This window comes from Salmo trutta, chromosome 14 (assembly GCF_901001165.1).
Source record: "Salmo trutta chromosome 14, fSalTru1.1, whole genome shotgun sequence".
Classification (NCBI taxonomy): Eukaryota; Metazoa; Chordata; class Actinopteri; order Salmoniformes; family Salmonidae; genus Salmo; species Salmo trutta.
Window position 1 is genome coordinate 49696568 of NC_042970.1, and position 16485 is coordinate 49713052.

Here is a 16485-nt window from a genome sequence, read left to right on the forward strand (position 1 = left end):
ATAGCCCAGCAAGCACGGCTAGCTATTTTGACACCCACCAAGTTTGGCCCTCACCAAACTCCGATTTACTATTAGAAAAGTTTGATTACCTTTGGTGTTCTTCGTCAGAATGCACTCCCAGGACTTCTACTTCAATAACAAATGTTGGTTTGGTTCAAAATAATCCATAGTTATGTTCAAATATCCTCTGTTTTGTTCGTGCGTTCAAGACACTATCAGAAGGGTGACGAAGGGTGACGTGCCCGGCGCGTTTCGTGACAAAAAAAATCTTAATATTCCATTACCGTACTTCGAAGCATGTCAACCGCTGTTTAAAATCAATTTTTATGCGATTTTTCTCGTAAAAAAGCGATAATATTCCTACCGGGAAACCCTGTTTTCGTTCAAAGACGAAAAAATAAAAACATGGTGTCGCCTCGTGCAGTCGCCCCAGTCTCATTGTTCTCTGATCGACCACTATCCAAATGCGCTACTGTTTTTCAGCCAGGGGCTCCAAAGGCATTCAGCATTTTGCCGCCTTCTGAGAGCCTATGGGAGCCGTAGGACGTGTCACGTTACAGCAGTGATCCTCAGTCTTCAATAAAGAGAGTGTAGAAGCCCAAGAAATGGTCAGAGAGGGCACTTCCTGTAGGGAATCTTCTCAGGTTTTTGCCTGCCATATGAGTTCTGTTATACTCACAGACACCATTCAAACAGTTTTAGAAACTTTAGGGTGTTTTCTATCCAAAACCAATAATTATATGCATATTCTAGTTTCTGGGCAGTAGTAATAACCAGATTAAATCGGGTACGTTTTTTATCCGGCCGTGCAAATACTGCCCCCTACCCTAGAGGTTAAGAAGAAATTCTTATTTACAAGGACAGCCTACTCCTTCCTCCCCATCGGGCAATTGAACACCGGTCTCCCACATGCCCTGCCCGCACGACACAGGGATTCTTTAGCTAAATAGCCCAGTACTGTACTGCCGACCGTCACATTGTACAGCGCCATATTTTCCGTTCCATCCTAACGGAAACCCAGAGGGTTTGTCGTTTTTCTTGGAATAGAAACACCATAATATTAATCAAATTAATTAAGCAAGTACCAGTCAAAAGTTTGGACACACCTACTCATTCTGTAAGGTTCTGTATTTATTTTCTTAGTTAACTTTGTGTTTTGTTTCGTTGTGTTCTTGAACGTAGCCGTTTCTTTGTGTTCTTGAATGTAGCCCTGTCTTTCATTTTTGTTCATTGATTTCACCTGTGTTAGTTACTCACCTGGTCTCATCAGCTCCTTCTTTATTTCAGTTCATTCTGTTTGTGCCTTTGTGAGGTATTGTTCGTTTTGACTCTACTAAGCCTTTTCCTAGCTCGTTTGTGAGAACCAGTTATAGCCTTCAGTCCTAGTTTTGATTCACCTGCCTGTTTGCCTTCCTGTGTATGACCATTGTCTGCCTGTGACAACGATTCCTGCCTTCTGCGAAGGTGAAATAAACACCTGCCGCGATCTGCGTGTGAATCTACACCTTTTTCTCCCTCAGTATACATTACACATTCCAGGATTTTTTGTTATTTCTAAAATGTTCTACATTGTAGAATAATAGTGAAGACATCACAACTATGAAATAACACATATGGAATCAGTTAAGAACAAATTCTTATTTACAAGGGCAGCCTACTCCTTCCTCCCCGTCAGGGAATTGAACCCAGGTCTCCCTCCGTGCCCGAATTCTGTAGTACAGACATGGCCTGCTCTCCCTTATGAAGGGAATTAGGCACTTTACCATGTTTACCACAGTATGTATTGTAGGCTGTTTCCTTGTCAGACTGCACAGTCACCTAATAAACAAATGCAGATGGCTTATATCTTCTAAATGCATTATTATCCAAATGTAAAAGCATATGCAGTACTGTATTTCTTCAGCATCTTTATGCTTTCGTTAATAAAATAATGATTAACTCTTTCAAAATGCATATGTTGATTTAGTTAAGGATCCATAACGAATTACTATGGGAATAAATATCACTGATTTACAGAAATATTGGAACAAAGTTGTCTAATGAAGGCAAACAATTTAGAATCCTCCAATCTTCTTATGCAGTAGCCCGCTCCCGACCGTCACGTACATATTTTCCATTCTATCCTAACGGAAACCCTGAGGGTTTCATTTTTCTCAGAACAGAAACACCATAATATTAATCAAATTAAGCCAAATTTCTTAAAAATCAATCCCGTATACTATGTTATTACAAAAACAAAAATGTACATTCTCTGGTAATGCCAATATGGAAGACTATCAAATGCTTCTCACAGATGCCCTCTGGTGGTCAAACTAGCCCTAATTTGCATTAACAGAATGGCTGACAATTAGATAACGTGCCACAGAATGCTGTAGCAGCCCGCAAGCTGTGCTGGAGTATGACACAACTTTTAAATTAGCAACAACTGTAGGGCATTAGGATTTATAAAGTCCATGCTAATATAGCTTCAAAATCACTGCAAAAAGAAAGGAAAAGAATCAAGTGGAAAAGGCTTGTCTCTGTAGTTTAAGTGTTAGACCGCTACCGCCACCTTGTGGTGTAAAGTGGGATACACAGGTGCTTGACTACTTAGGGCAGGGTTTCCCAAACTCTGTCCTCGGGACTCCAAGGGGTTCACGTTTTTGTTTTTGCCCTAGCACTACACAGCTGATTCAAAAACCAAAATGTTGCACCCCTTGGGGTCCCGAGGACCGAGTTTGGGAAACGTTGACTTATGGAAAAGTAACTGCCCTGAAAACAACACATGAAACCCTTTTTAGACAGAATGGTAAGTATGCTGAAATCTAGTTTTTTTTGTTACTGCTCTTTGAACAACACCTCCACTGCTCTCACGCTTAACTTTATTAAACTATACATCTTTCAATGGCATCAATACAAAAAGTGTTTCTATACATTTCAGTTTCTAGACTTACACAATACAAACAAGGGCAAAATACTGTAGATTAGACAATCATGTGTTAACAATCCAGAACATTCTGCAAAAATCTCTCGGTAGGTATGAAACTCATCAGTATCTACCAACAAGTTGCGACATGGAAGCATGTGAGTAATAATCACATGGGGCTTGCGTTCCTCTTTTTTTCTCTCTTTTTTTAAGAAGTCCTCCACACCATCTTGGTCCATTGCCATTTTGTGTGCAGCTGTGCTGAGTCATGACAGCAGGAAATGAAATGCCACCATTGGCTCATTCTGAATCTGATAGATCTCCCTGCTTGATACAGGTCTTCTCCCTCACCCCCTTCGCCATGCTTTCCTGCTGTAGTGGGTAAGGGTTAACAAAAAACACAACCATGTTATTCACATTTTAGTAGAGATCAGGGCCCATATTCATAAAGTGTCTCAAATAGGTGTGCTGATCTAGGATCAGGTCCCCCCTCTCATTCATTATGATCTTAAAGGCAAAAATTATCCTAGTTCAGCAATCCTATTCAGACGCTTTGTGAAAACAGGCCAGGTTCTGCTATCTTGGTAAAAAGGGAACTCTATAGAGACTCTTGTAATTTACATGGATTTGGTGTACATTGACAAGCACATTTAAAGTGACATGCATATGGGCAAACTGTTTTCAACTTCGGTGTCACTGAAACTAGATCAGTCTGATGCACAGTTGTAATTCACAGCGCTAAGTTAAGACTGTGACCTTTAGTATTACTTACTTAGTGTTCCTATTTGGAAGTTACACTACACCAAGGAGCAGTGTTGCGATTGGTTACTTGAAAAAGTAATATTAGTTGTTACATTTAACAAAAGTAAAACGTTACTTTCCACACAAAGTAATATTGTAAAGTAATGCGTTTTCACTAATTATATGTGACCTGTTACAGGAAGCTAGGCATATGTCACTACTTCACAGGAGAGGCATTTGAACGCAAAATGCGTTTTTGGGCAGAACATGGAACATGTGAACTTTCATGTGTCTTAATAGCAAACTTGTATGCCATCTGTAAATACAAATAATATTATTACTTTGCATTACTTTCATGAAAACTTCTCAATCTCACTGTTTGTTTGACTGTCGGAGGGAGCAAGGTGAGCCTCGCACGCTCTACCAAAGATAGTAAGTAGCCTAACTCAGGTTTGACCACTAGTTTCTCTTTTCATCTGTGGAGCTGCTATTACTGTGCTAGTCTACAAGTGCTACACTATACAGTGCCTTCAGAAATTATTCATACCCCATGACTTATTCCATATTGTTGCTACAGCCTGAATTCAAAATGTATTTAATAGATTTTAATTTACATATTCATACCCCTTTGCTATGACACTCCAAATTGAGCTCAGGTGCATCCAATTTCCTTTGATCATCTTTGAGAGTTGATTGGAGTCCACCGGTCACCAATTGACCTAGATATTGTGTGTATGTACTGATATGTAGGTTGTGTGACGTTTTACATTTATTTATTTCAGTCCTTGACTAATAATGTTCTGTACAATATATTATGTCATGTTTCAGCTGGACTCCAGGAAGAGTAGATGATGCTTTTGCAGTGGCTTATGGGGATTCTAATAAATACCAAATACAATTGGTTGGATATGATTTAGAAAGAAACACACCTGTCTATATTAGGGTTGTCACGGTACCAGTATTGCGATACAAGGAAGTCAGGAAGCAAAACATGAAGCAGACTCAATTTGAGAAAAACAGTCCTAATCGGAAAAAAGCCTGTTGTCACCGAGAGTCTAATTTGTTTATTTTGCAAACTATAGCACACTATTTCACAAAAGTAGGTTTTAAAAGGACCCTAGAGTTAAGCCTTCTTTGTGTTTTCTTTTTTTGCTAAATCTGGTATCGTTGTATCGCAATACTGGTATCGCGACAACAGTAGTCTATATAAGGCCCCACAGTTGACAATGCATGTCAGAGCAGAAATTATAGCATGAAGTCCAAGGAACTGTCCGTAGATCTCTGAAATATATACAGCATATATACAAAGGTATGTGGACACCCCTTTAAATTAGTGGATTCAGCTAATTCAGCCACACCCGTTGCTGACAGGTGTATAAAATCGAGCACACAGCCATGCAATCTCCATAGACAAACATTGTCAGTAGAATGGCCTTACTGAAGAGCTCAGTGACTTTCAACATGGCACCGTCATAGGATGCCACATTTCCAACAAGTCATTTCGTCAAATTTCTGCCCTGCTAGAGCTGCCCCGGTCAACTATATGTGTTATTGTGAAGTGGAAACGTCTACGAGCAACAACGACTCTGCCGTGAAGTGGTAGGCTACACAAGCTCACAGAACGGGACCGCCGAGTGCTGTAGTGTGTAAAAATCGACTGTCCTCGGTTGCAACACTCACTACCGAGTTCCACTGGAAGCAACGTCTGCAAAAGAACTGTTCATCCGGAGCTTCATGAAATGGGTTTCCATGGCCGAGCAGCCGCACACAAGCCTAAGATCACCATGCGCAATGTCAAGCGTCGGCTGGAGTGGTGTAAAGCTCGCCGCCATTGGACTCTGGTGCAGTGGAAACGCGTTCTCTGGAGTGATGAATCACGCTTCACCATCTGGCAGTCCGATGGATGAATCTGGGTTTGGCGGATTCCAGGAGAATGCTACCTGCTCGAATGCATAGTGCCAACTGTAAAGTTTGGTGGAGGAGGGATAATGGTCTTGGTTAGTTTTTCATGGTTCAGGCTAGGCCCCTTAGTTCCAGTGAAGGGAAATCTTAATGCTACAGCATACAATTATATTCTAGATGATTCTGTGCTTCCCACTTTGTGGCAACAGTTTGGGGAAGGCTCTTTCCCGTTTCAGCATGACAATGCCCCCGTGCACAAAGCGAGGTCCAAACAGAAATGGCTTGTCGAGATTGGTGTGTTAGAACTTGACTGTCCTGCACAGAGCCCTGACCTCAACCCCATCGAACACCTTTTATGAGAGAGAATTGCCAGACAGAAGCCACTGAGAAAAAGGCATGATAGCATGCAAGTTTGCAAAAAGGCACGGGAAAGACAGATCAAAAGGCAAAAGATTCTGTGGTCTGATGAGACAAAAATGTTACTCTTTGGCCTGAATGAAGCGCTATGTCTGGAGAAAACCAGGCAAAGCTCATCACCCGTCTAACACCATCCCTACCGTGAAGCATGGTGGTGGCAGCATCATGCTATGGGGATGCTTTTTCGCGACAGGGACTGGGAGTCTGGATACAGGGAACGATGAATGGAGCCAAATACAGGTTGATGAGAACCTGCTTCAGAGTGCAAATGACCTTAGACTGGGGGGCGTATATTTACGTTCCAACAGGACAATGACCCCAAGCATACAACCAAAGAAACGCTGGAATGGCTTCAGAACAAGAATGTGAAAGTCCTTGAGTGGCCCAGCCAAAGCCCAGACTTGAATCCCATTGAAAATCTGTGGAAAGACTCGAAGATTGCTGTTCACCGCCACTCCCCATCTAACTTAACAGAGCTTGAGAAAATCTGCAAGGAAGAAAATCCCCAAATCCAGATGTGCAAAGAAGACATACCCAAGATGACTCACAACTGTAATCACCGCCAAAGGTGCTTCTACAAAGTATGGACTCAGTATTGACTCATGTCTAAAAACATGTTTTCATTTTGTCATTATGGGGTATTGTGTGTCGATCGGTGAGATTAAAAAAAAGATTTTGTCCATTTTGAATTCAGGCTGTAACAACAAAATGTGGGTTGAGTCAAGGGGTATGAATCCTTTCTGAACGGACTGTATATGGGCTGCTTTATTAGCCATATATCTGTACAGATGTAAAAAAAAAACAAAAAAACAATTCATTCAAAATCTCTCAAGCCGCCAGCTCTGATTATAGACCGCATGTACAAGGACCAATATAGATGAATAGAGGGCACACTTGCCACTAGATGGGAAAGCCCTCTATGGACTTTGCGATCACAGAAGCGATCAATTGCAAAGATCAGGTGCATTCGAATAATATCATGACATTTTTATTCGGATATCCGGATAGTCGAAAGATATGTTTTAAAGAAAACATTTTGTTTTGGGGGGGGGGGGGGGGGGGGGGGGTGAAACTTCAATGGAGACTTGCTCGCACGACTCAAGAGAGCCAGTGCTTGTTTCAGCAGAATGGTGGGGAGGGGTGAGAGAGGAACAGGGGCCAGTGTGTGTGACAGTCTATGTGTTTGCACAGAGGGAGAGAGAAAGTAGCCAAACCGACTCACGCCATTTAGACAAACTTGTTGCTGCCATAGGTTATCATACCATCTGGTAGAGGCTAGCTAGCTACAGTAGCCAGCTAAGTTAGCTAGCTAGCGAGATAAAGTAGCGAGGCTCCATTCATATATAACAACAGTATACCTGTTGGTTGATCATTGTGGCCTACTTCTTATTTAGCCAACTCAATTCCATAATTTTTTGTCCATTTTGCATTGATTAGAAATCTCCCACTTCACTTGCTACACATGAAGCCTGTGACTGTATCGCCGCTTTGATTGACCGACAGTAACAAAAAGCTACACCTATGAAGGCTACCGGTGTATCTTTTTTAATGGGGAGCTGTCATGAAACTGTTGTTTTATACAAATGTCAAATGTAATGGTCTATCCTTGTAGGCTATGCATCAATGTCAGTTTTATTTCATTTTAGACAAACCCTTTTCATTGTTAAAATAGGCCTATATTTTTTTTATTCTCAAATGAATATTCTCCAAGTAATCTAATACCAATGTCCGTTCGGAATATTCAAATAAATGTGCCCATTCCTTATACATTTCTATGGACAGCAGCTGTCATGACATTTCTCCAAACAGCCTTTCTCTGCCCGCTCGAGAACTAAATTAAGAAATAAGTTGAGATACATTTGACAAAGTAACTGTAATAATATTACCAAATGTGAAAAGTAACGTGTTACTTGTAACACTGTTACTCATAAAAGTAATGTGATTACATAACGCATTACCCCCAACGCTGCCAAGGACACAGAGGCTGACATACATACAAATATACACACAAACATACCTTCTCCTCTGTGTCGGCGAACATGAGAATCACGTCTTCCACATCAAACTGCAGCGTCCCGTCTTCTGAAGCCTGACCCTCAAGCGCCACTCCCTGATATCAATCACAGCACCACATAAACAACTGTTAGATACTATTAGCATTTCTGCTGAGTGTAACGTTGAATTAAACCTATAATATATTATAAAGAGAGTACCACTACTACAAAAGAGAATCACCTTGATAAGGATACCAGGTGGATTCTGGGAGTCTGAGTAGTTTCCAGTCCTCTTTGCATCACCTGCCTGCAGGGCCTGGGAAGCCCCTTCTCCCTCCTCCACCTTCATCTCCACTTGGCTGGCCTCCGCAGGGGGGGAGGAGTGCCTCTCAGAGGGGGGGAAGGAGCAGCGTGGAGCAGGACGAGGTGGGGGCTTGGCTTTACTATTCTCTGGAGAAACAGGCGCACTCTCCTGCTCGGTGTCATGTGTGACGTCGCTCTCTGTGGACATTGGAAGAGCCTCCTGACTGATTGTGACTTCACACCCAGTCACCTCTGACATTTGAACTTGCCCTTTTCCGACAGATTGGCTAGGGCCCTGCTCTTCTGAAGCCCCACCCTCTGGGACATCACTCAGACCCTCTGATGCAACGTCGCTCCCGACCCCGTTGTCGCTGTCACACGCCGACCGTCTGTTGGGCGTAGCAGCGCCGTTGGAGCACAGCTCGTCTGAGAAGTCGGACGTTTCTGACGTGAGGACGCTGTGAGTGCCCTCTCCTGCGAGGGAAACATGCTCCTCAGAGATAGTATCTTTGCTGTTTTCGGGGGCTGCGGATGCTTGGAGCGATGTGTGGTCCGAGGGGAAGGCAGTGTTACAGGGGATGGGTGCTGAGATGACCAGGGATTTCTTCTTCTTGGTCTTGGTGCTAAGAGAAGAGATAGAGGGTGAGTTGATCTGGCTGGTGTCAGAACGTTTGGTCTGATATTCTCAGATAATTTCCCAAATTTCAGACGTATTGAGAGAAAGTCACGAGTAAAAAAAATTTTCTCAATTGAAAATAAATTGACTGTTGACTTTTACTTGATTAGCAATATACACAGTATATCACATATGGACTATGAGAGGTTAAACCAATGTGATACATTTCTCATGGTCATCTAAATCACTGACCTGTTGAGGCCCTTGATGATGAACGCTTTTCCTGAATGCTGAGTCTCCAGGTTCTTCATCACACTGTAAAGCTCATGGTTCAGCTGCAATCAATAGTGGTTATTCTATTAGTCAATATCAGTTGACTTGCAGTACATTTCTTAATCTGAACAGTGAGATGCCATACTACATCACACAGAGTAACATCTATTATTTATATCAGTGATACAGATGTGTCAAAAATACTAACAGCTTTATTCCTTTTGGGAGAATAAAATCCATATTTAGAATCTAGAAGAAAAAAAAAAAAACTCACCACGCTCATTTCCTTATAGAAGACATCCCTCAGGTTGGAAATGTTTTGAAAGACGGTCACGTAACAGCCAATCCGGCTTTAGACAAAAGGGAAAATATTCTGTTACACTGGAGCCACTTGGTGCAAATAAGTTCAGGCTGTTTGCAGATAGAAATATACTAGACACAAAGAATTCTTTATTCTACACTGAATAGAAATATGAACTCAACATGAGACAATTTCAAAGATTTGACTGTGTTACAGTTCATAAGGAAATCAGTACGTTTAAAAATGATTGTATCAGGCCCTAATCTATGGATTTCAAATGACTGGGAATGCGACGCATTTCTTTTGAATAGAGTTGACCACGCTGTTGATTGTGGCCTGTGGAATGTTGTCCCACTCCTCTTCAATGGCTGTGTGAAGTTGCTGGATATTGGTGGCAACTGGAACAAGCTGCTGTATACGTTGATCCATAGCATCTCAAACTGCTCAATAGGGGGTCATGTCTGGGGAGTATGCAGGCCATTGGAAGAAGATGGACATTTTCAGCATCCAGGAATTGTGTACAGATCCTTGTGACAAGGGGCTATACATTATCCTGAAACAGGGGATGGCGGCGGATGAATGGCACAACAAGGAGCCTCAGGATCTCGTAACGGTATCTCTGTGCATTCAAATTGCCATAGATAAAATGCAATTGTGTTCGTTGTCCGTAGCTTATGCCTGCCCATACCATAACCCCACCATGGGAAACTTTGTTCACAACATTGACATCAGCAAACCGCTCGCCCCCACACGACACCATCTGTCCGGTACAGTTGAAACCGGGATTAATCCGTAAAGAGCACACTTCTTCAGTGTGACAGTGGCCATCGAAGGTGAACATTTGCCCACTGAAGTCGGTTGAGAAACCGAACTGAAATCGGGTCAAGATTAGCTTCCCTGAGACTGTTTCTGATAGTTTGTGCAGAAATTCTTCGGTTGTGCAAACCCAAAGTTTCATCAGCTGTCCGGGTGCAATTCTCAGATGATCCCGGAGGTGAAGAAACCAGATGTGGAGGTCCTGGGCATGCGTGGTTACACGTGGTCTGCAGTTGTGAGGCCGGTTAGACGTACTGCCAAATTCTCTAAAATGATGTTGGTGGCGGCTTATGGTAGAGAAATTGACATTCAATTCTCTGGTAACAGCTCTGGTGGAAATTCCTGCAGTCCGCATGCCAATTCCACCCTCCCTTAAAACATTGTGGGATTGTGTTGTGTGACAAAACAGCACATTTTAGAGTGACCTTTTATTGTCCCCAGCACAAGGTGCACCTGTGTAATAATCATGCTGTTTAATCAGCTTCTTGATATGCCACACCTGTCAGGTGGATGTAATATCTTGGCAAAGGACAAATGCTCACTAACAGAGATGGAAACAAATGTGTGCATAATTTGAGATAAATAAGCTTTTTGTGCATATGGAACATTTCTGGGATCTTTTTTTCAGTTCATGTAACATGGGACCAAGACTTTACATGTTGCGTTCATATTTTTGTTCAGTATACATGTTAGTTCATTTCTACCATGTCTGCTCTACACATTCTGAACACTCCATCCCATTATTGACTGACGGAATTCCAATTTGAGCAGCAGCAGCTGAAAAATGAGCTCCTACAAATATTTAAATTTACATGGTTTTTAGAGTGAAGTACATCGGAAAAAATCAAAAGAAAACTGCAAGACTGAATAGGAGAAAAAACAAGAAACAAACAAAGATAGGCTTTTGAAAAAGTTACTATTTTTCATAAAATTGTAGTTATCTTAGCTAGCTGAATTGTTTACCAGTTGCTAAGCAGTTGCTAGGGACTCTTTTGGAAGAAGCTAGCTAGCTAACAAAGAATAACAAAGAAAATCTAGTTAACAGAAGAAAAGAAAGAGAAAATCAGGACAGAAGAAAAAGGATATCAAAGTGAAACAGTTCTCTAAAGACACAAGAGACAATAATACAAGAAACAACACTTCTGTAGCTTGTCAACTATGTGTCTGTCTATCCCTGTTCTCTCCCCTCTGCACAGGCCATACAAACGCTTCACACCGCGTGGCCGCTGCCACTCTAACCTGGTGGTCCCAGCGCGCACGACCCACGTGAAGTTCCAGGTCTCCGGCAGCCTCTGGAACTGCCGGTCTGCGGCCAACAAGGCTGAGTTCATCTCAGCCTATGCTACCCTCCAGTCCCTAGACTTCCTGGCGCTGACGGAAACATGGATTACCACAGATATAACACTGCCACTCCTACTGCTCTCTCCTCGTCTGCCCACGTATTCTCGCATACCCCTAGAGCATCGAGCCAGCGGGGTGGTGGCACTGGAATCCTCATCTCTCCCAAGTGGACATTCTCTCTTTCTCCCCTGACCCATCTGTCTATTTCCTCATTTGAATTCCATGCTGTCACAGTTACCAGCCCTTTCAAGCTTAACATCCTTATCATTTATTGCCCTCCAGGTTCCCTTGGAGAGTTCATCAATGAGCTTGACGCCTTGATAAGTTACTTTCCTGAGGATGGCTCACCTCTCACAGTTCTGGGTGACTTTAACCTCCCCACGTCTACCTTTGACTCATTCTTCTCTGCCTCCTTTCCACTCCTCTCCTCTTTTGACCTCACCCTCTCACCTTCCCCCCTACTCACAAGGCAGGCAATACGCTTGACCTCATCTTTACTAGATGCTGTTCTTCCACTAATCTCATTGCAACTCCCCTCCAAATCTCCGACCACTACCTTGTATCCTTTTCCCTCTCGCTCTCATCCAACACTTCTCACTCTGCCCCAACTCGGATGGTATTGCGCCGTCCCAACCTTCGCTCTCTCTCTCCCGCTACTCTCTCCTCTTCCATCCTATCATCTCTTCCCTCTGCTCAAACCTTCTCCAACCCATCTCCTGATTCTGCCTCCTCAACCCTCCTCTCCTCCCTTTCTGCATCCTTTGATTTTCTCTGTCCCCTATCCTCCAGGCCGGCTCGGTCCTCCCCTCCTGCTCCGTGGCTCGACGACTCACTGCGAGCTCACAGAACAGGGCTCCGGGCAGCCGAGCGGAAATGGAGGAAAACTCGCCTCCCTGCGGACCTGGCATCCTTTCACTCCCTCCTCTCTACATTCTCCTCTTCTGTCTCTGCTGCTAAAGCCACTTTCTACCACTCTAAATTCCAAGCATCTGCCTCTAACCCTAGGAAGCTCTTTGCTACCTTCTCCTCCCTCCTGAATCCTCCTCCCCCTCCCCCCCCTCCTCCCTCTCTGCGGATGACTTCGTCAACCATTTTGAAAAGAAGGTTGACGATATCCGATCCTCGTTTGCTAAGTCAAACGACACCGCTGGTCCTGCTCACACTGCCCTACCCTGTGCTTTGACCTCTTTCTCCCCTCTCTCTCCAGATGAAATCTCGCGTCTTGTGACGGCCGGCCGCCCAACAACCTGCCCACTTGACCCTATCCCCTCCTCTCTTCTCCAGACCATTTCCGGAGACCTTCTCCCCTACCTCACCTCGCTCATCAACTCATCCTTGACCGCTGGCTACGTCCCTTCCGTCTTCAAGAGAGCGAGAGTTGCACCCCTTCTGAAAAAACCTACACTCGATCCCTCCCATGTCAACAACTACAGACCAGTATCCCTTCTTTCTTTTCTCTCCAAAACTCTTGAATGTGCCGTCCTTGGCCAGCTCTCCTGCTATCTCTCTCAGAATGACCTTCTTGATCCTAATCAGTCAGGTTTCAAGACTGGGCATTCAACTGAGACTGCTCTTCTCTGTGTCACGGAGGCTCTCCGCACTGCTAAAGCTAACTCTCTCTCCTCTGCTCTCATCCTTCTAGACCTATCTGCTGCCTTTGATACTGTGAACCATCAGATCCACCTCTCCACCCTCTCCGAGTTGGGCATCTCCGGCGCGGCCCACGCTTGGATTGCGTCCTACCTGACAGGTCGCTCCTACCAGGTGGCGTGGCGAGAATCTGTCTCCGCACCACACGCTCTCACCACTGGTGTCCCCCAGGGCTCTGTTCTAGGCCCTCTCCTATTCTCGCTATACACCAAGTCACTTGGCTCTGTCATATCCTCACATGGTCTCTCCTATCATTGCTATGCAGACGACACACAATTCATCTTCTCCTTTCCCCCTTCTGATAACCAGGCGGCGAATCGCATCTCTGCATGTCTGGCAGACATATCAGTGTGGATGACGGATCACCACCTCAAGCTGAACCTCGGCAAGACGGAGCTGCTCTTCCTCCCGGGGAAGGACTGCCCGTTCCATGATCTCGCCATCACGGTTGACAACTCCCTTGTGTCCTCCTCCCAGAGTGCTAAGAACCTTGGCGTGATCCTGGACAACACCCTGTCGTTCTCCACTAACATCAAGGCGGTGACCCGATCCTGTAGGTTCATGCTCTACAACATTCGTAGAGTACGACCCTGCCTCACACAGGAAGCGACGCAGGTCCTAATCCAGGCACTTCTCATCTCCCGTCTGGATTACTGCAACTCGCTGTTGGCTGGGCTCCCTGCCTGTGCCATTAAACCCCTACAACTCATCCAGAACGCCGCAGCCCATCTGGTGTTCAACCTTCCCAAGTTCTCTCACGTCACCCCGCTCCTCCGCTCTCTCCACTGGCTTCCAGTTGAAGCTCGCATCCGCTACAAGACCATGGTGCTTGCCTACGGAGCTGTGAGGGGAACGGCACCTCCATACCTTCAGGCTCTGATCAGGCCCTACACCTCTGGCCTGCTGGCCCCCCTACCTCTGAGGAAGCATGGTTCCCGCTCAGCCCAGTCCAAACTGTTCGCTGCTCTGGCACCCCAATGGTGGAACAAGCTCCCTCACGACGCCAGGACAGCGGAGTCAATCACCACCTTCCGGAGACACCTGAAACCCCACCTCTTTAAGGAATACCTGGGATAGGATAAAGTAATCCTTCTATCCCCCCCCCCCTAAAAGATTTAGATGCACTATTGTAAAGTGGTTGTTCCACTGGATATCATAAGGTGAATGCACCAATTTGTAAGTCGCTCTGGATAAGAGCGTCTGCTAAATGACTTAAATGTAAATTAAATAGGCCCCTGCTTACATAGCCATTTTCAGGGCCATTCTTTTGGAACCACTACTAGTTTACAGTAAGCTGGTCAAGTTCATTACGGCATGCAACTGAAAAATATTTGAAAACATTTTGTAACAGAAAATGAACATTCCTTATTTCATAAGTACAGTAGTCCACCCATTTCAGTAAAATATATATATTTTTCATGCATAATGAACATGACCCTGATGTGCTGTGGTCCATTGACTTTACCTTTGATAGAGAACAGGAAGCTCTTCCCTCATCTCTTTGTTGATTTCCTCAAACACACTCTGGGCTATGTTAAACTCCTCCTCTGCCTGGTTTGAGAGAAATGGCATTCATATGCCTTCAGTAGCTTTATCCAAATACATTAATAAGAAAATATAGAATTTACGTTTAATTTTCAACACACCTTTGTGATTTTGGCATCATCTTTCTTCTTGGCATTCTGCAGCGCCTCCAAGTGGTGACGTGAGGAATCGTAGTCTACTAGCTTCCGACCGCGTTTGGCCAATCGTTCCTAAGAAGCATGGGGAGAAGTGATATTTCTCAACATAATCCCCATGAGTCAAGTGACACGATAAGTCTCTTGATTGTTTGATTGTAAGACAAAGCAGCAATGTAAACACATGGGGAGATAAAAGTTGATGTGAACAAGGTATATTGCACCAAAAACAGTTGATATGAGTACATCAGACGCTACCTTGGCTTCATGAAACTGGCCAGTGTAATTCTCCATGGTGCGGACTATTTGGTCTGTTAGTTTCTCTTCGTAATCGTTCCACAGCAAGTCCTCACTCTGTAGTAGAGGGAAGAAAAGGTAAAAAAATAAATCGACATTTCCAAAAAATTCACCGAAAGAACTGCCTCTGCCTCACCTGAAACATACTGACATGAAAATAATATACTGCCCAACGCTAAGAGAATGTACAGTATAAGAGAATGTTGAAACATTTCAAATCAACACTATTCTATATGAGCACCAATATGGTTTTATTAAGAACTACAACACAGATATTGCTCTTTTGCAACTTGTGAATAAAATCTTTAGAGCCCTTAACAACAATGAATACGCTCTTGGCATATTTTCAGATTTATCCAAAGCATTTGACACGGTGGATAATGAAATATTACTTTCTAAATTGTATTATTACATTTTTTTCATAATAATACATATAATTGGTTATATAGCTATGTTTATTATGATGAAGCACAATTTGTTCATGCAAATGGCAGTGTATCTACCAGGGCCAATACATCCTGTGGTGTGCCACAGAGTTCGATAATTGGACCTTTGTTATTCCTAACCTACAGTATATTCATGAACTTGCTGCTGTGTCTTCTACCATACTTCCCATTCTCTTTGCTGATGATACCAATTTGGTTTTATTACACAATCATTTTGATTCACTAATTAATGAAGCCAACTCAGATATGGCCACATTTTGTGAATGGTTCCAGATAAACAAATTATCTTTAAATGTAAAAAAAAATCCAACTTTATTGTATTCACTAGTAAGAATAAGAAATTCTGTAAAAAAGAACCAGAATATCAATTAGGGGAAATGAAACAAGTCACATCCACTAGATTCCTCTGAGTTCTAATTGATGAAAAGTTAACCTAGAAAGATCATATTCAATTTGTCCGTAGCAAAGTTATGAAATCTGTTGGTATCATCAGAAAGATTAGTGGTTTGGTGATAAGGGATTTATATGTTTAAATGTAATGATTAAATAATTCTACCCTGAAACTTAACTATTAGTGATTATTAGTTATGTAGCATGTATAATGAATGATTAAAGTACTAAACGTAAGTCCCATAAGGTTTAGTAGAGACCTGTGAGGTTTAGTAGAGACCTGTGTGTGCCTAAGAGTATACCGAGAACAATGAAGACTGTTTGGCTCGACCTGGCTAGAACTGAGAAACCTATAATAGGACAGGGAGTACTCCTCAAGGTTCCTCTAATCTCGGGGGAATGGAACGGACAGTG

At 43.4% G+C, this 16485-nt stretch overlaps 1 protein-coding gene across 1 annotated transcript in view; it reads right to left on the reverse strand.

The window, feature by feature from the left end:
• Nucleotides 1-2843: 2843 nt before the first annotated feature.
• The window catches only part of LOC115208320 (bridging integrator 2), a 31881-nt gene continuing 18239 nt past the window's right edge, over nt 2844-16485 (reverse strand). Inside the window, exons 5-12 of the mRNA XM_029776271.1 lie at nt 15197-15292; nt 14906-15013; nt 14725-14810; nt 9426-9501; nt 9131-9213; nt 8201-8885; nt 7983-8075; nt 2844-3277 (exon numbers count right to left, since the gene is read on the reverse strand). Of these exons, the coding sequence (XP_029632131.1) occupies nt 3206-3277; nt 7983-8075; nt 8201-8885; nt 9131-9213; nt 9426-9501; nt 14725-14810; nt 14906-15013; nt 15197-15292 (1299 nt within the window). The 3' untranslated portion in view covers nt 2844-3205. The remainder of the gene's footprint in view (nt 3278-7982; nt 8076-8200; nt 8886-9130; nt 9214-9425; nt 9502-14724; nt 14811-14905; nt 15014-15196; nt 15293-16485) is intronic.